This window comes from Durio zibethinus, chromosome 14 (genome assembly GCF_047325235.1).
Source record: "Durio zibethinus cultivar Kanyao isolate XHJ-2024 chromosome 14, ASM4732523v1, whole genome shotgun sequence".
In the NCBI taxonomy this organism is placed as follows: Eukaryota; Viridiplantae; Streptophyta; class Magnoliopsida; order Malvales; family Malvaceae; genus Durio; species Durio zibethinus.
This window is the reverse complement of record NC_143175.1, coordinates 22,162,881-22,184,044: the sequence shown is the minus strand read 5'-3', so window position 1 is coordinate 22,184,044 and position 21,164 is coordinate 22,162,881. Positions and strand designations below refer to the sequence as shown.

The 21,164-nt window shown below is 35.2% G+C and overlaps 3 protein-coding genes and 1 pseudogene across 7 annotated transcripts; 2 read left to right on the top strand and 2 right to left on the bottom strand.

Annotated features, from left to right (window-relative positions):
• Positions 1–2,373: 2,373 nt before the first annotated feature.
• LOC111293875 (squamosa promoter-binding-like protein 9) lies at positions 2,374–5,902 on the top strand. The gene is made up of 3 exons (XM_022886914.2): positions 2,374–2,855; positions 4,717–4,856; positions 4,978–5,902. The coding sequence occupies exons 1-3, from the start codon at positions 2,467–2,469 to the stop codon at positions 5,592–5,594; spliced, it is 1,146 nt and encodes a 381-aa protein (XP_022742649.2). The 5' UTR covers positions 2,374–2,466; the 3' UTR covers positions 5,595–5,902.
• Positions 5,903–6,527: 625 nt separating this feature from the next.
• On the bottom strand, positions 6,528–8,016 carry LOC111294879 (uncharacterized; annotated as a pseudogene).
• A 1,041-nt stretch (positions 8,017–9,057) lies between these two features.
• SRF2 (STRUBBELIG-receptor family 2) lies at positions 9,058–15,288 on the top strand. 4 transcript variants are annotated; one of them, XM_022886490.2, is made up of 16 exons: positions 9,058–9,554; positions 10,486–10,618; positions 10,733–10,801; positions 10,911–10,976; positions 11,111–11,182; positions 11,275–11,346; positions 11,795–11,866; positions 11,974–12,039; positions 12,128–12,193; positions 12,270–12,598; positions 12,706–12,980; positions 13,086–13,351; positions 13,766–13,913; positions 14,376–14,515; positions 14,602–14,758; positions 14,885–15,288. In XM_022886490.2, the coding sequence occupies exons 1-16, from the start codon at positions 9,461–9,463 to the stop codon at positions 15,068–15,070; spliced, it is 2,211 nt and encodes a 736-aa protein (XP_022742225.2). In that variant the 5' UTR covers positions 9,058–9,460; the 3' UTR covers positions 15,071–15,288. The 4 variants fall into 4 exon arrangements, with proteins under 4 accessions (XP_022742225.2, XP_089599975.1, XP_089599977.1 ...); XM_089743849.1 differs by having other exon boundaries at positions 9,426–9,554; positions 10,486–10,623; XM_089743851.1 differs by lacking the exon at positions 9,058–9,554 and adding an exon at positions 10,260–10,355.
• Positions 15,289–15,418: 130 nt separating this feature from the next.
• LOC111293654 (CDK5RAP3 protein homolog) lies at positions 15,419–21,111 on the bottom strand. 2 transcript variants are annotated; one of them, XM_022886495.2, is made up of 10 exons: positions 20,955–21,111; positions 20,698–20,832; positions 19,100–19,194; positions 18,843–18,937; positions 18,594–18,729; positions 18,348–18,497; positions 17,657–18,223; positions 17,133–17,341; positions 16,193–16,325; positions 15,419–15,713 (listed from the first exon to the last, which is right to left on the bottom strand). In XM_022886495.2, exons 1-10 carry the CDS (start codon positions 21,013–21,015, stop codon positions 15,582–15,584), a joined length of 1,713 nt encoding a protein of 570 aa, XP_022742230.2. In that variant the 5' UTR covers positions 21,016–21,111; the 3' UTR covers positions 15,419–15,581. The 2 variants fall into 2 exon arrangements, with proteins under 2 accessions (XP_022742230.2, XP_022742231.2); XM_022886496.2 differs by having other exon boundaries at positions 15,524–15,733.
• Between the last annotated feature and the right edge of the window lie 53 nt (positions 21,112–21,164).

Genomic DNA, 21,164 nt, shown 5'->3' with positions numbered 1-21,164 from the left:
TTATTTAAAAAATACATGAAAAATAATGTTTTCCTTTAACTGCTATTTTGTCATAGGCTTGGACCTACCATAACTTTTCAAGTTTTCAAGATGAAGTGCATCGATTCGGATATATGGTAGATGTAATTTAAGCGTGCAAGCCTACATAAATTGAATTTTAAACTACATAATTAATATAAAATAATCTCTTTTTTTTTTCATTTTAAGTTTCAAACTTAAAAGAAATAAGCAAATTTTATTTTCTAAACTCTAAAAAATATAATATTTCTCATTTGAAATGAAACACAATTATATATATATATATATGTATGTGTCACTCGAAATTTTATTCAATATTATAATAATTTAAGTTAATTAGTGTATATTAAGTTGTTAAATCAGTTGAAAAAAATAAAAAATTGTGATGAGAAGTGTGATTAATTTGTAAAGAATAATTAAAAATATTAATTTTTTTTGGTTTTTTCAAATATATTTATTTTTATTTAAAATTAATTAATGATGAATGAATTATATTTATGTGTCAAAAATACTTGTAGCAATTTAATTACGTAAAAACCAATTTATAATGAAGCCCCTAAGCTAACCAAAGCTAAGTCTTGAAGTAACTTAAAAGGAAACCATTAATCATGGATGTAGTTTGTGCCCTTTTGTTTCCGAGATGCTCAATGTGGGCATTCAAACGAATGATGGTAGGAAATCCTTGGAAAGTGGCCCAGGCAGCGGACCTTTAGAGTGACAAAAAAATCATCCTAAAATAAAAATAATAGTAAATTTTTGTATTCGGTAACAGTAATGATTTGATTTGTTAATAATATTAAATAAATTATTTTAAATAAAAAATAAATAAAACATTGATACTACCATGAATTTTGGACAGTAATTAACTAATTATCGTTCGTTGGGGATGCCACATCCCATAAATGGGGCAATGGTTAATGGGTTACATAATGAGCTCCCAATTCCCACACCGGTTTTTAGGAAACTTTTTGCATGGATTACTGCGAAAGAAAAGTTCCTCGAGTAACTGCAATGGAAAATGACGTTGATACTGTGGGTTTGATGACCAAATTTTGGTGCATATATGACGGTAAAGGCTGTCTAAAACTGCACTTGATTTGGGATGGATGGATTGACCCATAATCCATAACTCTACAGGGCTATTGCTACCCTAGCTTTTGTACGACTAAAGAAGAAGACAAATTAAACAAAAATACTTTCCAAAAATGAAATTTTAGAACAAATATAACCAAACCACACAACCTAACTCAGAAAAAGTCTGAAACCAAACCTCATTTAGAACTTTTTCAGGTCTTTCAGGTTTCTTTCTTTTCTTTTTTTCAAACAAGAAATGAAAAGTGTGCCAGATTGATTGATGATGATGAGATCCACCCAAACTGGAAATGAAAAAAAAAAAAATAGTAAATCAGTGACATTGGAATTTACAGTTTGCCAATTCTGCACAAAATCTATTGCAGGATTTTTCAAATAGGGTCCGACGGTCTAGTGTCTCCAAAATGTCACATCTTGAATCCAAAAATCCTCCCCAATTTTATTCTTCAAATTCCAATAAAATTGTGAAAGGACGCTTTAAATAAATAAAATAATTTTTGGAATGTGACTTGATGATGGGATGGGGCAGTCATTGTCTGATTGAACAACCCCACTTGAAGTGACAAATTTATCATTCAAATGAATTTTTTTAGTACTATTACTATAATAAAAATCTTCACTAATTCTGGCAAGCAAAAAAAAAAAAAATTCAGGTCTTGATGGATTATTATACGGAACAGGAATTTTTTGAACGAATGATTTTTTTTTCTAGATTATTAGATGAAAAACGAAACGAGTGAGAGAGGAGCGTTTGAATTAATGGAAAATAAAAAGTATTAATACAATAAATTTCTCAAAAAATAAATTACCTTACCATTCTTTTATCTTCATTTATTTATTTATTTAGATAAAGTATTGATGTTTAGATGACAGACAAAGTCCCTCACCTCCCTCGCTGGCATGGGCCAGTTTCAACTTTCAGTGTCAGCTGTCCAACTTTTAACTCTCTCTTTCTATATATCTCTTTTTCCTCTCTACTTTGCTTTATGTTTTTCATTAATTATTTAATTATTTATTGTTATTGTATTTTATAATATTTTTTATTTTTAGAATTATTATATAATATAGTTTTTTCATTTAATATATTAAAAATTATTATCTTCATTTATTATATCAAAAATTATTATTATAAATAATATATTAATTGAACTTAGATATGTAGGAAGTCAACTGCATGACCAAAATAGTATAAACTAAGAGAAACAAATAACTCCATTTTATTATTTAAAAAAACACATTTTTTTTTTGTTTATTTTTTGGTTGTGTGTACGGTGAGATAAGAAAGAGCACAATTTCTCTCTCATTTTCATGACCCACATAAACAAAAACCCCTTGAATGGGCAGTAGGCAGAGCTCATGGAAATGGGTTCGGGCTCTTTGACAGAGTCTGGTGGTTCTTCCACCAACTCTTCCACTGAATCACTTAACGGCTTGAAGTTTGGTAAAAAAATCTACTTTGAGGATGCAACAGTTGCTGCTGGTACTGCTGGTGGTGGTGCAACCATGGGGACGCCGCCCAAGTCAGGTCCTGGGTCTTCAAGTTCATCCGGGTCCCGTAGGAAGGCTAGGGTTGGTGGAGTGGTGCAAGGTGCTCAACCTCCAAGGTGTCAAGTTGAAGGGTGTAAAGTGGATCTGAGTGATGCTAAGGCTTACTATTCAAGGCATAAGGTTTGTGGTATGCACTCTAAGTCACCGAAAGTCATTGTTGCTGGTCTTGAGCAAAGGTTTTGTCAGCAGTGTAGCAGGTCAGCCCTCCAAATACCTCGAACTTTGCTCTCTTCTTTCTACTTTTTATTTCCAATTTTTTAGCCTTGCTTTGTTTTGATTGGTCTTTTTCCTTTTCTTTCTCCCTTGTAGTAGTTTATTGAGGAGCTTATTAAATAGTTTTTTGTGTTAGTTAAAGTTCTGTTTTTAGTGGTTGTATTGGGTTAAGTTCTGAATTTTTTCCTTTTTTCTTCACTTCATCGGTCTTGTGGCTTTCTGTATTAGTATGCTTTTAAGTTTGTTACTTTCTCCAAGTTATTAGTCTTTTTGAACATCTTTGTTTAGTGGTAAGGGTTGTGGTGGCTAGAGTTATGAATCTGTTCTTGTGGTTGTAGATTGTTAGTTGTTCTTGGACGGCGTTTTTGGATTTATTAGGTTAGTTAAATGGATTGTTTGGTTGTAATTGACTTCTGTTTAATTTAATTTGGACTTGCGTACTCTAATTATCTTTTTTTTTTTGCTTTAAATTCTTATGAAGCGAGGGATTGGGTTGTGGTTTCTTGGTGCTTTTTTTGGCTTGATGTACTTGGTTCTTTGTGTTTGGATTTGTATAGAGACGATTCTAGTGAAGGGTCTGGACTTTATTGGTTGTAGCATCTTTGTAGTCGATTCTATTAAATGGTCCTAAACCTTTTGCTCGTGGCGATTTTTGGTATTTTGACATTCTCCCTGCCTTTAAGTGGTCTATGTACCATTTTTATGCTGCTCGTACCTTGTTCAATCCAAGAGCCTTTTAGTTCAATTCTAAAACCTTCAGAAATAGTCGGTGTGTTAATTTTAGTAATGCAACTTGAGGGAGTGTGCTAAACAGAGTTTGAAGCATGCCGTTGACCATGGGAACTAATACACTAAGATAAAAGCAATCCAGGTCATGTAAAAGCCATTTCAATTTGATTGGGAAAAATATTTGTCTTCCATCACTATAATTAGATGGAATATCAATATCATACATATAGAGAAGCTGAATATTTTTAATTATGTTTTTGCTCTGTCTATTCTTTTCTTTTAGTTACAATGTAAAAATCTCAGGGTGCAATCTGGCTGTGCCTAGTAAAATACTTGTATGATGCTCTGTTGTTTAGTTTGAATGGTTAATCATACATTTTGCGTGTATAAGGTAGGCTGACTTTGTGGTGGGTGAAATTAGTTATAGCATACAACATTGGTGAATATGATAGCATCTCTCCAATTTTCTGAAAGTAACAACAAAACTGGCAGATTATGACATACGTTGGCAAGTTCTTTCTCAATTCAGTTTGTTATGTTTGAGGATTCTGAACTGTAGTATGCATGGTAGATTGGTAGTATTTCCAGATCAGAGATTTAGTATGTACTGAGGACCTATTTTAGGTGATGGCTATATGTGAGTTTCTTGTCTGGTTGCAGACCTGTTTATGCATCAGGAAAGAGGACCAGGTCTAAGGCTTCCTCCTTTTTTTCTCCTCCTCTTTTCTATTTCTATTCTTTTTCTTTTTTTTTTTCCTCACAAATAAGTATTAAGAAAAAGTATGCCCTAGGAATAGTAGATATGAATTGTTGGAAAGTTATAGATTTTACCTTTGTGCTTTGATAAGGCTTGAGTGTGCATATATAACCTATTTTGAAACTATTTGAATTTCTGCTCCCATATGAAGTCAAAAGGCGTGCGTTGCATGCTTGATAGACTTGTAATTGTTTACATGAATCATGTTTTTCTTGTCATCATCTGTTAGATAAGAAGAATAATCCTTTGTTGTATGCCCATCTATTTCTAGTTCTTGTTGGGTTTGATTTCCTATGCAATTAAATTTGGAATCTCTTTTTGAATCAACATTAACATCATCTCTTGTAGTCTCTATCCAGATTTCATCAGCTTCCTGAATTTGACCAAGGGAAACGGAGTTGCCGTAGACGGCTAGCAGGTCACAATGAGCGACGCAGGAAACCACCAACCGGATCGTTATTATCATCTCGTTTTAGCAGGCTCTCTTCATCTATTTTTGGTTAGATTGTGGTTACAAAATATATTTAAAACTTTTCATTTTTTAGCAATTCTAAGGGGGTGACTTGCAGTTCTACCATGTGTAATAAATATGGTGTCCCCATGTGATGCTTATGATGCAGAAAGCAGTAGTAGAGGTGGAAGCTTTATCATGGATTTCACAACTTACCCAAGGCTTTCCAGAAGGGATGCGTGGATAACAGCAAGATCATCAGAGTGCGTGTCTGGAAATCAAAACACGGGAAGGTCACTTCCACATCCATGGCAAAACAACTCAGATAATCCTCTGCCTAACCTCTTCCTGCAAGGTTCACCAGGTGGGACTGGTTTCTCTATTACTGGAAATCATCCGGGAGAATGCTTCACTGGAGTTGGTGACTCAACCTGTGCTCTCTCTCTTCTGTCAAATCAACCATGGGGCTCAAGAAATCGGGCTTCCATTCTTGGGATAAATGACATGATAAATACTGAAGGGTCTTCTGTGGTTCAACCATCAACACCTCATGGTGCCGTTGTGAATCCTTATTCAAATGCCTCTTGGGGTTTCAAGGGTAACGACTCTGGTTACAGCTCTAACGAGATGCATCCTCACCTGGGTTTTGCACAAATCTCAGAGCCTCTTAACGGTCAATTTTCTGGCGGGCTTGAGTTGTCTCAGCAAAGCAGGAGACAATACATGGAACTTGAGCAGTCCAGGGCGGATGACACCTCGACGCAGCATATTCACTGGTCGCTCTAAGTTTGTTGCGTTTCTCTTTCCTGTGCATGTCGGCCAGTTTTTGTGCCCAATCTTGTGTATTTGTGGTGTTTTGGGCATCTGATTTTATGTTTTAAGTGGGTGTTGGATAAAACCCAAACTATCCCCTGTTAATGTTGTAAGTGGGTGGGCATCTGATTTTGTGTGCCATCTTATGCAGTTATGTTGTAACATGCTGAATAGCTAGGTGTTCCCCTTTTGCCTAAATTAATTAGCAGTTGAACCATCTAGGAAGGTGTTAGCCTTGCTTAAATAATCCTTTTAGCTTCGCAATTTAGTTGGCATTGATTAAAATTTATGGTGTTCTAATATCCTGCACTTGTTATTGCTGCTGCCTGATTCACTCTGGCAGAGTTGTAAACAAGGTGTTGGTAGTTTGTATGCTGAGTCGTAATTATTGTTCAGCATAAATGCAGTCGGATCAAGACACCTTTTCAAAGCAAGGTGCTTGCCTTCTCTTGCCATCTATGCACTAATAAACGGGCCACCTTATCTTTAGAAGTTAGATTTTTTTAGAGAACGAAGGATGAAATATAGTATATCAAGGAAGGCAGTACTTGTTTTTAGATTTAGTTGTGTATTAGGAAGTTGTTATGATGAAGATTTTAGTGCTGCAGCAACTGGATGCTCGAGTGACAGAATTTCTCTCAAACATGATTTTCCAAAGTTGATGTGAAAACTAGGAGCTCCCAAACATAAATTGGGACCAAGAAAAGACAATTATTAATCATAAACCCAGTGATGTAGCTCCTAAATTCTTCTGAGTCGTGAACAACGATTTCATGGCTTCAACAACATCATTCTTCATCTCTATTCATTCAAGAACTTAAAGATTGTTTTACATGGTGTTCTATACCTTTTTTATCCTCCGTTGTAATCCTTGTTTAACTGACCTGTATTCCAGCTTTTGGCTTATGTTGACTGTAAAAAGCAACAAGCAAAGTCCAGAAAATCACCTGCTTCCACAAACTCCAGCCGCAGCAAGCTCAAACATCTCACAACAGTGAGTGGAATGACTTCGGCACCAATTCAGTTAAAAAACAAGTAAACGTCTAAAACAATATGCTCCACTCAAGTGGTCATCTTCATTTGTTCCAGGGCAGTTGGACAAAGTGCTTCCATCGATTCATACTGAAACAAATGCAAGGTTCAAGCATAAAACAATCAGGAATTCAGGATTTTGGAATTTAGGTTTAACCAAGTGCAAAGCTTTAAAGCGGTAAAAATGTTAAACATATCCAGCTTACCTGCAATCCACAGAAAGTACAGTACTGATACTCATCTCTCAGTTCCATCAATATATCTTGCAAATCCTGCACACAAAATTAACTCTCCCAGTTAAACAACAAAAGAGAAGACCGCAAATTTCACAACAAAAATATCTTAGGCTCTTGGCTACATTCAGACATAAGAACAATATGAGGAAAAGTATTGTTAGCACAAGAATTTTGTGCAAGCATACCTTCAATCAAGTGGGCGGTCAACTGAGATTTATAATAAGAATTGAAGTCATAAGACTCGCCAGGTTTGTTGGTCTTCAGTTCACAGACATCAACTTCAAGTCCGAACTCACGAGCCGCCTCGTGGACATGGACATAGCTTGAATGCCACCAAGAAAGCGAAGTTGACAAACGCTGACTTTTGCATAGTTGCTTACCGGTTACCATCTCAAACAGGATCACAGCTAAAGTACTGGTAGCAACGGGCTGTCCTTTCAGGTGAGGACAACTGTGCAAGAAGACTAAAAGCTATTACATTTAGCTATTAAGGACTTCGAACTTTATCCAATCAAAAGACAACTATTTCTTGGACCAAGTATTTGTGCCAAGTAAATGATGCAAGTATGATTCCTCGACAAGAGCATGCATGTGGGTTATTCATACAATCATCCTTCTGTCTTAACATTTTTCCTTAACAATACTTTATTCTAACACCATAGGTTCAAGCACCACTAGCTCAGCTACTTTTCGACTTAAAATGTGAAACTTATACGAATGATAGATTTGAATACTAATACGACTTTTGGTAATCGTATTACCTTTCCTCTTTATCCTGTCCCCCCTTCTCTTCATCTTTCTTCTTCTTTGGCACAACAACTTCTTTATTCTCTAGTTGATCAAAGGCCGCCTTTGCCTTCTTGTAGTTTACCACAGCTCTCCCACTCCACCATTGTGACTTTTTCCAAGAACCAAAATTAACCATCAAAGCCTCCTCCTCCTCCTCCTTTCTTCTCTCGAACTCAATCTCCTCTCTTTTTCTTTTCTCCTTAAGTAGGTCCTTCAGTCCAATCCCAGCTCGTGACCGCCGAATGTCAAGCCCCATTGGCACAACTTGAAGCCAATGTTAGATTGTGGAAGTGGAGCATCTATGATTTTGTTAATAAGTAGATGAGCTTAAAGACCAACGTTTCACACGATTGATAAAAGGCTAAATAAAAAAAAGCAAAAGCCAAATCTAAAATGGGGGGAAATAGTTAAAAAATTCTATTCCATTGAAATAACTGACATTCTATATTTGCTCACAGGTTTCGAATTTCTTTAATTTTTTGGTTTTGCATTAGAAAAGACCAATAAAATTTCAGTATAACTTAATACCCTTCTCCAAAATACTAAAATCTCGACCTGCCAAACCCCTAATAAAGCAACAATTCTTTTTACTTATCCCTGCTCTGATAAAAAAAAAATCCATTTTTTTACCTATGCCAAAAAAAAAAAAAACCATTGTCCCATCATTTCTCATAGCAAGCATAAAAAAAAATGCAAGAACTAATAGAAGAAACTTAATTCAGAGAGTTTATTTGTAAAAGAGAAAGAAAGCAGAAACCATTGCTTCCTTGGTTTCTGCTTGATTCTTCTGCCATTTCCACCTTTCAGAAAGAGAAAAGAGAAGAGGAAAGATTTAAATGAAGTGTTTTTTGGAAGAAGTTCTTTAAGATTTTTATTAAATAAAAATTAAAATTTATAAATTAAAAGATTTTGTTATATAAATTAAGTGTACATTAAAAAAATTAATAAATTTTAATATATATTTTTAAATAAATATTTTTAATAAAAATATTAATAAAAAATTTTATCATTAAATATATATAAATTAAATTTAAATTATGAAATATTTTAAATAATTTTTTATATATTATTACTTTTCACATTTAATTTTATTAATTTTAAATTTTTATTAAATTATTTCTTTTAAAAAATTTCACCAACTACACCGAAAAATTTTTTCATAAATTTTATCTTAAAAGTGTTTTATTAACTTTTGAAGAAGTGAGGGCAACAGTTTCAGGGCTTCTACACCCAAAAAGCATGGGCTTTTCTCAAGCTCTAAAAGGGTTCAAACCGAGCCGAGTAAAAAAGGGCCCACGGGTACTTTTTCTAAACCGACCTAACGGCTTTTGCTGACGTGGATTGTGATATAAAAATACCCCTCCACGCCACCTTTCTTAGCCTCTCTCATTCTGTGTGTAAAATTCAGTCTTTCAGGCTTTCAGCGCTTTTCTTGAGCTCTGCTTCAGTCAATGTCAAGTCAAAACACTTCTTAAGTGCAATTTTTCTCTCTCTCTCTTTCTTTTTCTTTTTGATATTTGTATCTTTAAGATCTCTACGTTTCTTTTTACAGTTTTACTCTAATGTTTCGATTGATGATTCTTTGAAAAACTGTGAATCATGCATGCTATAAAGAAATATGATATTTACTCTGTTTGGTTTCCTAGAAAACCAAGGAAAATGCAAGAAATTTGGTTTACTTTCCAAGAAAACCAAAATCTGACAAGCTGAGCCTTGGTTGAGAAACATTAAGGCTTTTTTTTGTCTCTGCGTTTCCAGGAAAAGACAAGATTCTCGACGAAAATGGACAAGGAGCTGCTGGGCTTGTATTTTACCGTGATTATTTTCTCGGCAACTTTGTTTTTACAGTCTAAAGCTACTACGGATAAACTTGATGGTAATTTTGTTCCATTCTTTTGTCTGTCTCAACTTCTGTGGTTTCTTTTATATATTTTCTGTTTGGTTCGTAAGAAAATATAGGAAAGTCTATGAAAGTTTATACGACAATTTATTTTCTCGCTGTCAAGTATTTTAGTTACTCAATTACTTTGGACAAAAAAGATCATAATAAGATAAAGATTCTTTTTCGCATTGGAAAATTCTCTTTTACCTGAAGCCTAATTTATACGGGGAAAATGTGAACAGTGAAAGATATCGGGTGGGAAACAGCAGATCATTTTCCGGTTTGTTAGTTCAGGGTAATTAATTTATCTGATGACTACATAAGATCATGGTAAATCCATGAAAAAACCTAAAAGAAATATTAATTATGAGATAGTTAATAATGTTGGGAAATTAAAAAATCCAAAGATTTGGGTTTTTCTCTGTCCACAATGCATTGAGAAAGAACTTGTCCATAATCGAATTAATCCATTTCCCCTCTTTATTTTGCTAAGGAAACGATCAAATTAACTTGGTTTTGTGGACCATTAATATTGTTAATTCATAAACCTTATGCCATTTTGTTGCGGGTCAAATGTTATGGGCTAATTAATATTGGACCAATGTTATATTCTTTGTAAGGCCTGTGCTAGAACTAGGCCCATTTTTCTTTCAGCCTATTTTGACTGTTAAAAATACCGTTAGCTATAAAGAGCATGGCATCCGAGATTCGCGGAATTCTCTCTCCTTAGCTTCTTCTCTTTCTTATTTTCTTCTTCCTCTTACTCCTAATTTCTGAAGTTTACTAGTTTGTTGAGTAAGGATCTCATATCATATTTCAGTTCAATTAATACGCTTAGCTTTATTTATCGTATTAGTGATAACCTTGTGCCACTAATATTGCTAATCTGGATTTACTAATTGTATATACCTTTTGCCTTTTTCAGTCGTCGCTCTAAACAGTCTGTTCAAGGCCCTGAACTACACGTCCCAGCTCAAAGGGTGGAAATTTGATGGCGGGGATCCATGTGGGGAAGTCTGGACGGGAGTGGCATGTTCTGGTTCTTCTGTGACACAACTGTAATGTGCAAAAGATATAGCTTAAATAAACCATGCACTATATTTGGATAATCAATAATTAATCATTTCTTTTAGGCCTACTGCCTAAATAAGCGTTTGTCTACCCTTTTGCAGCAAAGTTCCACAGCTAAACCTCAGTGGGTATCTAGGCCAACTTGATAATCTCCATAACCTGAGACATCTGTGAGTAACTTTATTATGTATTGGGTTTGACGTTTTGCACTTCAGAAAATTTCAGTTAAGGGAAGCTCTACTACGCATTAAACTCTTTGAGCTGGTTTTACTGTGTCAGGGATGTAAGCTCCAATAGCATTCACGGTGAAATTCCGTATGGCCTACCCCCTAATGTCACTCATGTGTAAGATGTCTGATCTCTATAAGTTCTGGTTCATTTTTCAATGAAATTTCATTTCATTTTAGACTTGGTCCATAGAAATTTTTGTTCTTTTGTCCTCCCTTACATTGTTTCTCATTATCATTTAATGAATTCAGAAATATGGCGTGTAACAGCTTGGGCAAAAATATACCCCAGTCGTTATCTTTCTTGACAAATCTCAGGCATCTGTAAGTTGGTTTTACTATGATTACCTAGTTTGCTGGCTTTAACTTTGGTTATTCATTGATGTACTCATAATTATTTCTATTTTTCTTGTCAGGAATCTAAGCAACAACCTTTTGTCTGGACCTATTGGCGACGTGTTTACTAGCTTACAGAGTCTGAAAACAATGTATGCTTTTCCATCTAATTTTTTTTTTTTTTTATCTGCATTGAAACTTGAAAGTGAATGGGAAGCCTCTATCTAATAAATTTTGGCTTTTGGAAAATGGCAAACAATACAGAATTCTGAATGTTTTTCAGGCTTCATATTCATGTTAGGTTTATTGACTGAAACTGGTTTGCATCCCTTCTTAATATTTTCTGTCAAACCTTTTTGTTTAGATTGTTGGAAACTTCAGATTTGAGTGAAACTAGTTCTTACGACTTTCTGAACTGAATATTGTCCAAGATGAAGTGAATCACAAATTCACAATGTTTTATCAATTTATAGAACTGTGATCTTCAATTGTAATATGCTGCACCTGTCTAATGTCTTATTTTTTATTCCAACTTGTTACTAGTTTCCACGCCATGCAATGACGACTACTCATATATGAAATTTTAACCCGTTATGATAGGGATCTATCGAACAATAAGTTCACTGGAGATCTACCAAAATCTTTTGGATCACTGACAAATCTTACTGGACTGTGAGTTATATGCAGCTTAATCTGAAATTTTCTTGTTGCATGCCCCAACTTCATTCGGCCGTTATACAGGCATGTCAATTTCCATATGTTCTTTGGTCTGTCTACAGGTTCTTGCAAAATAACAACTTCACTGGATCAGTGATGTATTTGGCTGAGCTTCCATTAACTGACCTGTAGGTTTATGAGGACTGGTTTCTGCTTTATTTTGCTGCTAACTTTGATATTTTAATTTTACTATTTTCTCATGCATTTCTTTCTCAGGAACCTTGAGGATAATCATTTTAGTGGCATTATTCCAAACCAGTTTCAGTCAATTCCAAATTTATGGTAAGTAATAAAATCTAAATGGTGCATAAACTAACAAATCATATTATGATTATTTTCCTCTTTTACTTCTTAACAGGTTTTGGGGTAATAGATTTGACATAGCAGCCATCTATCCACCCTGGAATTTCCCTTTGGACAGTGTTCCGCATGAGCAAAATATTACTACCCACCCAACAACTCAACAGAGTGCCGTGGTGGACTACCCCTCCCCTGAAGTAAGTGAAGAAAAGAAGAAAAAGCTAAGCCCTGTTGGAATAGCTTGTGTGGTTGCTGGGGTGGCTCTGGTGTCTATCTGTGCTCTATTATTCTTTGCAATCCACATTAACAGGTCTAATGAAAAAGGACTTAGAAACTTGGACAGCAGCAATAGCTCGTTGCATTCTCTTCCAATCAGTACAACGATAGGTGAGAGCTCCACTTGTTGACATTCTTGAGTATGTGTGGATATGGAGTGCACTTGTCTCACTGATTAGTTATAACTAAAACTTCTCTCTTTCTTCCGATGCTTATAGACTGTTCTACTACAGCACAAGCAGCAAGCCCACCATTCTTCAATATTGGCAGTCCAGTCTATCTCATCCCAAGGCATAATCCCCCTGTTCATCTTACCAGGACAGACAAAACACCTAGAAGAAAAAGTCTCGCAAGAAAACGTAAATTTGAAATGAATGCAAAAGTGTATACTTTGGCAGAGCTTCAATTAGCTACGAACAGCTTCAGTGAAGATAACCTTCTTGGAGAGGGATCTCTCGGTTCTGTTTACAAAGCTGAGGTTCCTGATGGCCAAGTAATTCTATAACTTCCAAGGTTTTTCTATATTGTTCGAGTGACAAACAAATTGTATACAAGGTTTTATTGTTTTTAACTGAAATTCTGTTGAGTTTTTGTCCAGGTTTTTGCAGTAAAGAACATCAACATGGTATCTTTGTCTTTCCATGAAGAAGAGAAATTTATGGATGTCATTCAGATGGCATCACAACTAAGGCACCCCAACATTGTAAGACTTATTGGCTACTGTGTTGAACATGGCCAGCATCTTGTAGTATATGAATATGTGAGAAATTTGTCGCTTGATGATGCTTTGCACAATGAAGTCTTCAAGCCACTTTCCTGGGGGTTACGTCTTTGTATTGCTCTTGGTATTGCTCGGGCTTTGGAGTAAGTATTTCATTTGGTTTCTGTAACAAGCAAATCTTTTCTTCAAAACTCTTTGGCTGCAAGGATTCTATGTCAAGTATACCTGCATTCCCTGAGTACCCTATGAGGTGAATTAATATCATTTAGCGCATCTAAAAGTATTAAACTCTCTGGCTGCTAGGATTCTATGTCAAATATACCTATATCCCATGAATACCCTATGAGGTGAATTCATGTCATTTAGTGCATCTAAAAGGATTATCTACACAATGAAAATTGAGTCATAGGAGAATAATTACACACTTTACAATCAAGAAGACAGGGATACGGACTGCTTATTCAAGCTGCTTTGTTTATGAAGTTGAGGGAGTATGAGTCCTACTATGATTTTTACCTTCTGCTTTTTAATGGTTTCTATTCTAATGATGTTTTCAGCTATTTGCACTCTACATTCTCACCTCCTGTTGCTCATTGCAACATAAAGGCTGCCAACATCTTGCTTGATGAAGAACTAATGCCTCACATATGTGACTGTGGCTTAGCAATTCTAAGACCACTTGCGAGCAATTCTGTCAAAATTAAGGTAAGAACTTTGAAAGTGAGAGCAATCATTCCATATATAATTACCGAGTTTAACTAACCTTTATAACTCTTCCATTTGCTCGTAAAGAACTTCAGTCAATATGCTGAAAGAACATTCTATGAGGTAAATGTACCAACAACTCTCATAGGAGGTAAACGGTACTAATATTTCATAGTCCATATAGGTAAATGGTTCTAATAGTAACATCAATCAATGTGAATGGCAGTATCTCTTCATGCAGTTGGCGGAAAAATTTACACTCGACTGTCCTCTTAGCATTGGGATAAAATTTTCTTTATGCAACTGGACAGTTATTAGCATTTCAAATAGAATTGTATGTCTGCATGCATGTATTTATGTATGTATGGTTCTCAAGTCCCTTGGAAAAAGCTACTTACAGTATTCTACAAGCTGCACAGACTTACAAAAGCTTCAAATGTCGTTTAATATTGATGTAAACAGGCTTCTGAAATTGCTATATGGGACACTGGCTACATTGCACCTGAACTAAGCCGACCAGGGAGTGATAGCACAAAGAGTGATGTATACGCCTTTGGAGTGTTGCTTTTGGAGCTATTAACAGGACGAAGGCCCTGGGATAGGTTCTCCATCCTAAATCCTCTTTTTACTCATGTAGGCAACCCTTTTTAACATATCTCTGATGAACCATTTTTCCCTTTCAACACAGTTCAAGACCTCGAGATGAGCAATCTTTGGTGAACTGGGCTTTGTTACGTCTTCATGATAGTAAGTCCCTGGAACAGATGGTTGATCCTGGCATTAGAACAACACTTTCTGCCAGGTTTCTCTCCGGTTTTGCAGACATTGTCTCCTTATGCATTCAGGTATTGACAAGGAGAATTTATATTGAAGTTTGACAGTTAGCCAACTGATGACAAAGTACTTAAGTAGGTTGCGTATCAAGTACCTAGAATCTGATTTGATGGGTTCATAACCATTTGCGAATGCAGCCCGAGAAAGAATTCCGATCACCTATGTCTGAAATCGTGGAATCTCTGACACGTCTATTACAAAAGATGGGCATAATAAGAAGCAGAGAAACAGATGGCACTGAAGTTGACCCCTTGGAGAGATCTTTCCGTTCAACTCAAACTTGCTTCAAGGGCTCCCCAGCCGCTAGCCATTTGTCCTCCTAATCCTATATCGGAGTAGGATTCTTGTTCCTGATGTAGGAAATACTCCAAAATCAGCCCATATCATTCTTTGGCATAGCATTGAGTTTTCTATTACCGGAACTCCCAGGATTCTTGGATCAATGTTGTGGCTGTCAAGTTGATGCACTAGCATTTGTGTTGATTCTTCAATGCGGTGAAACTGAGATTCAATTTCATATATAGATAAGCCCCTTTCACTAGTCATTAGTGTTAAAGTTTGATTGCTGGTTTCTAAAATAATGCAAGTTCATCTCATTACCTCCTCTCCCATACTGCTTCTGATAACCGAACAGAAGTTTGGAAAATGGATATTTTCAAAGTTGAGAATCATGATTAAATCCTGTGTTCTATTTGTGAGCAATGAGATCGCCAATGAAACATCAAATATCATTGTACAATGAAAAAAAAATTAAAGACATTAAACAGAGAACGGTTGCGCCTTCTAAGATTGATTTGCTAGTTTCATTTCCACCTAAGCTAACATCTCCAGAGTTTATGCACTAACACCGCTACTCAACAATGCATTGATCTCTCCAATTATATTAACTGGTCTTCCATCAAATACTGATGAAAGAGTACTTTCACATAACTTCTTCAGCTCCCTGGTTTTTGCAAGAGCAGCTTCCTGCGGTTACATCATCACTTCTGAATTAGGGAAAGCAAAGAGAGGAAAAAGGTAAATGAGGAAATTGAGCTTCTTAGACAGCTAACTTTTGGTTTTCCCTCAATACATGATTCAAGTCATTTAGAAATTATTTCATTTTCATATATGAAAAGAACCACAATCATATGCAATGACATTCAGATGATGTAGTATGAACAGAACCACAATCATTTAATTTATTCCTTAGAGATAGAACCCAGACATTATGAAGACAATCAAGACATACAATAGGATTCCTTTTTTTTTTTGCCAGAGATATTACAGTAGTAGGGTTGAATTTTATTCACGCTAGATTTTCATTTTTATCTAAGAACTAAAAATCGTAAGTATCAGAGTAGAGGAGTGCTAGCAGAAACTAACTAATTCAACTTGATAATATGAGAGCAAAAAATGCAAAACACTCTTCTCAGTGCAACTGTCACAATAGAAAGAAAACTCACTTGCTTTGGCCATGAAGAAGATAGAGAATTCTGGAGCTCCATACGTTTGGCAGCCACGTCTTTCAGCCCCTCTTTAAACTTCACTCCATGATGTTTCTTTTCCTCCAATGTACTAACTAGTCTGTCTAGGAATCTGAATTTAAAACAACAAAACCGGCACTAAATATAATTAAAACTCATTAATGACACTCGGAAAAAAAAAAAAAACTCACTGAAGATGAAAACTATGCTCAGCATACTAAAATATACAACAACAACAACAACAACAAACTAAGCCTTATATTCATAACTCTAGGGTGGATACTAAAATATACGGTCATTGAAAAAAGGTTGATTGAGGGAGGTGGGGATCTAGTTAAAGCAAAGACCTAAAAATGACAACACTAACCCAATTCTACATTCTTACAGAAGTAAAAGTAATTAGAAAACCATTTTTGAAATAGAAACTAATGGACAGAAAATACTGCTAATGCATCTGAGAGAAATAGGCAAAGCATGGTCCAATCTCCCATACTATCATTTTGCTATTTATTTTTTACTGATTATACTCCTTGCAATGCTAGAACAAAACATGGTTACCATTTTGCAGATTAATCTAAAGATTGAGTGGAAACGTGGGTTAATTAGTAACAAATCTAACAATTTAGTACAACATTATGCAGATTTCCAAAGGTGAAAACTGAAGATCAGCAATTTAAAACTTCTTCAGCACGGAAAGTAATATCAATAGCTACATAACCCAATCGCAATTGTTTCATAGGGATGAATTGGTTTTTTTCTGCAAGAGGAATTTTCTCCACTTATACTGCTTCTGATAACCAAACATAAGAAGTTGGGACGGACATTTGTTTTAAAAGAGAATTTAAGGAAACAAAAAAAAGGAAAATGACAGCAGTCAACAACTCAACATACAAAGGCAAATTAAGTTATCAAGTCAGACCTTTTAGAGTTAAGAATCATGATTAAATCCCGTGTTTTTCTATTTGTCAGCAGAGAAATAGCCAATGAAATATCAGATATCATTGTCTCAATGGCATCAGGTGTATACTGCTGTAGCACCAAGGGAGCAACTGCTTGGACTTGATTTTGCAAGGACAGAGTGTCTTCATTCCTCAACTCCACCAATCGCTGGTTCAAAAATGCCTTCATCTGATAACACAACATTTTAAACCAAATATGAAGCCTTGAACTAGAAATATGCTTTGATCTAATGACAGAAATGATTACACCATAATGATAAGTATGCCTAGGGAAGTTTCAATGCTGTTTTACTTCTCTTATTTGTTCATACAGAAGATAAAATGGTATTGGCAGACCAAAAGTCAATATGCATCAATCACAAATTACATAAGAGTTGCCTATTAATGAAACCTTTTCTTCCAATGAGATATTAGGAAAAATAAAAAGAAATATTACAGCAATATTAGCCAATCAGATATTTCTATAGGATTAATCAGCACATACCTCATACAAATCATCCAGAATCTTATTTCTGTACTCTGTCTCCAAAAGTTGGCTTCTCTCCTCCTTGGTTCCTTGGGTACTAGGTAAGGAATCTGGAACATATGTCTGATTTTCCAATTGTATGTTTGGTAAGCCGGCATCATCAATCACATCAACTTGTGGTGTTTCAACACTAATATCCCAGGATAAATCTGACACAGAAATTTCAGTAGCAGGGTAGTATTCTGTATTTTGCAATGGGGTTTTATCAGAATCAGCAGCTTCATTTGGTAAAGCATTCTGCAAGATCTCACTGGCATTAACTATCTCATATGGGCCCAACCCATTACCACCATCATCAGTTTCTTCCAAAGTACCAATATCCCAATCAATTTGAGCACCGTCAACAGAGATATCCCAATCAATAGTATCTGTGTTGACATCTACATCTCCCTTCACAAGGCTTATTTCGTTATAGCTTAATTGAGTATTTTCTAAATCAAGGATCTCAGAAGCTGCAGAAACATTTAACGATGGATGATTTTCACGAATGTCTTTCAAGTTCGGCAAGACAGCAAGTGAAGCTTTCTGCAAATCATTTTTGTGAGCAGCTAAATTATATAACTTACAAAATTCAACTTACAACTAAGATCAAAAAAATAAGCTAAAACTTTGGAGAGAGCAAACAGCAAAAAAACAAGTATTATCTTACATCCTTTTCTGTATGAGCATCTCTGACAAAATTAGAATAATATTCGATCCCCTGTGAAATAGAATCACCATCAATAACTTCTACAATCCTGCGAAATGTGCTTGGAAGTGAATTAGCAGTCTCCAAGAGTTCAAGCCTGACATTTTTTCCCTGTAATGTTCAATGATTTCCACTTTAATGCATTGATTGCAAGAAGAAATACAAATTAGACCAAGTTGCTACCATCAATATAAATACTATCATAACCTGCAAACCAAGCTCTTGGCAAGCCTCAGCATACTTAGCAGCTGATAGAGCTGCACTTCTTTTTATATCAGCTTCCTTCCGCTCAAGTTCTGCCAGTTGTTGCTGAATCTTCTGCACCTGTTTTTTCTGGTATGGGCTTTACATTTTAAGAAAACTGATCATAAAGTGCATTAAATTGACAATAAATCAATACTTGTGTGAATTATTCATTCAAAAGAAGGTTAAAACCAACAAAGACCACATGCTTACATTTCATAGTTTACATTCTGAATAATTATTTGAGCAGCCTCACCAAGGAAAAGATGATCTTTCTCAAAGGAATGCACAATTGCTTCCCAAGATCCCTGTCAAAGGATTAATACACATTTCATGGTTATTAAAAGGATTCAGTGCTTGACTCCATTGGTCTACAAGCAAGTGTTTGAGTCTTTGAGTAAGTGCATGTGAGCATGCCAGAGAGAGTAAGAGAGAGAGAGAGAGAGAGAGAGATGGAGTTATTGTCTTACAGCAGCACCTGATAGCCGGCCAAATATGTTCCGGCTTTCTGGAGTCGACTTAAGAAGAATATCATATATCTTTTTAGCCTCTAAGTAACCAATTCCTGAAAGCAGTATGCTAGTCATCAGATAACCAGAAAAAGAGCACAATAAATAAAACAGTAAAACACCACTTAAAAGTCCAATTCTGACAACTTTAATGAACAAAAAAAGTTAAAAAAATAAATATAAGAAAAAATCACATATAAAGTCATAAACTTCGATTGAAATTCCTGGACTTCACATCCATGCACTACATAATCATCTCAAGATGAGAGAGGGACGTAGAAACCCAACATGTGCTCAAAAAATAACATTATTTAAAAAAAAATCTCTTGTGTATTTATGTTCAAAGCTCATAGCCGATAACACACTTTCTGCCACATAAAGATACATATATAAAGCACAGTAATATAAGAAGCTTTCTTGCCCGTTTAATGTGCTTCTCACTCTTCTGGTTTGCTAATGACCAATGCACTCCCCTCTCATCTATATGGTTGTCATTTGTCAGTTTCAAGTCCTTTAAAAAGCTCTAGTCTGGTGGCCCATGGTGAAGAGTGAGATTTTCAGCATAAAAGAAAAAAGTGGAATTATTATAGGTGGCAATTTACAGTGTGTTTGGATGGAGGGGAGTGGAAGAGAGTAGTGTGAATGGGGATAATGAGTTTATTTTACATTGTAAGAGGGTTTATCTTTTAAAAGGAAAAGAGGCAGCTAATGATGTAACCAAACCCCTGAAAATCCCACTTGATAAATCCCTCAAATCAAAGGAATAAGATTAGGGTAGTTCAAATAAATGATTTGATCCCTTTTTACACCCACTCTTAATTTTTAAATCAAGCTACAAAGGTAATAATAGCCTATAAACTTGAAACTTTATCCCTCTCTGTAATTCAATCCCAAACAAAGGTAGGAAAGAGTTGTTTACTCCATTCTTCTCACTTGTCCACCCATTTACTCTACTCTCTTCACCTTCAAACTTCCAACACATGTTAAGAGCATGCTGGCAGCAAAAGGAAACTCTAATGGAAGTTAAAATTCATATCTGATTGAAAATGAGTAAATAGTTAAATTGTAAGACTAATTCAAACAAAACTGTTCCATGTATAAGTATAATCCAAGGAGTTAAACTTCATACGTATTTGCACCTGAGTATTTGGCTCAATTGCATTATATTCTCCAGCGAGTTTGAATCCCCTTCCCCCAAAATAAAAAGTAAACATAAAAACTTTACAATTATTCCTCAATGTTTCAAAAATCAATCTTACTTTTGTATCCAATTACATATTTTTACTTTTCACTTCCAGAAGCAAAAAACCAAGCAGTAAAAGCACCAGGCTACAAACCAAACAAAAACTCGGAAATTAGAGCAAGAGCTACTGCAAATTTTCGCTCCTTATTTAAAACCAAACAGCGAATCCATCAATTTTCACCTCATCAACAAAAAACAACATAAATCGCATAAAATGAAATTTTACTGAAAAACAATTGTAAGTACAATCAGCAATCGTTTAGTGAAATATGTCAATTTAATAAAATAGAATAAAATTAAAAAGAAAAAAACTGACCTTCAGGCTCAAGGGTTTGAAAATAGGGATCAATATCCTTATGCAACGCCGAGAACTCCTTCGATATCTTAGATCGTATCGCCACTAATCTCTTTCTCCAATCCGACGGTATTCTCTTGCGATCAACCAACCATTCTTCAGTAAACGAAAAAAAAAAATCGTTAAAACAATGTTCAAGTGTAGTTTTCATCAAAGTTTTGAAAAAGAGAAACTGAATATTTTTCGAGATTAACTGAAATGATAATTTAGCGCGTTACCTCCAAGACGAGAAAACGTTATATCAATTGGGAGATTACGGATGTTCTCCGCTGTTTGCATTATTTCTATTTAATTTCTTTTTTTGTGAGAAAGTGTTTTCTCGGGAAAATATGAATCGGAAACTTTGAGATTTTTGGCAATTGAGTAAACGGAGTCTTTGGGGTGCCTTGATGTTGGTAATAACAACTGCAACGGGTCGGGTTGAATGC

What these genes read in the sequence shown, in the direction of transcription:
- LOC111293875 (XM_022886914.2), top strand. Translation starts at nt 2,467, where the DNA reads ATGGAAATGGGTTCGGGCTCTTTGACAGAGTCTGGTGGTTCTTCCACC. An exon ending in TTTTGTCAGCAGTGTAGCAG is followed by an intron (nt 2,856 to 4,716) that starts GTCAGCCCTCCA and finishes GTCTCTATCCAG; the next exon opens with ATTTCATCAGCTTCCTGAAT. An exon ending in GCTCTCTTCATCTATTTTTG is followed by an intron (nt 4,857 to 4,977) that starts GTTAGATTGTGG and finishes CTTATGATGCAG; the next exon opens with AAAGCAGTAGTAGAGGTGGA.
- SRF2 (XM_022886490.2), top strand. Translation starts at nt 9,461, where the DNA reads ATGGACAAGGAGCTGCTGGGCTTGTATTTTACCGTGATTATTTTCTCG. An exon ending in GGTTCTTCTGTGACACAACT is followed by an intron (nt 10,619 to 10,732) that starts GTAATGTGCAAA and finishes ACCCTTTTGCAG; the next exon opens with CAAAGTTCCACAGCTAAACC. An exon ending in TTACAGAGTCTGAAAACAAT is followed by an intron (nt 11,347 to 11,794) that starts GTATGCTTTTCC and finishes CCGTTATGATAG; the next exon opens with GGATCTATCGAACAATAAGT.
- LOC111293654 (XM_022886495.2), bottom strand. Translation starts at nt 21,015, where the DNA reads ATGCAAACAGCGGAGAACATCCGTAATCTCCCAATTGATATAACGTTT. An exon ending in GCCAAGAGCTTGGTTTGCAG is followed by an intron (nt 18,498 to 18,593) that starts GTTATGATAGTA and finishes TGAACATTACAG; the next exon opens with GGAAAAAATGTCAGGCTTGA. An exon ending in CTTCTTCATGGCCAAAGCAA is followed by an intron (nt 15,714 to 16,192) that starts GTGAGTTTTCTT and finishes ATGTAACCGCAG; the next exon opens with GAAGCTGCTCTTGCAAAAAC.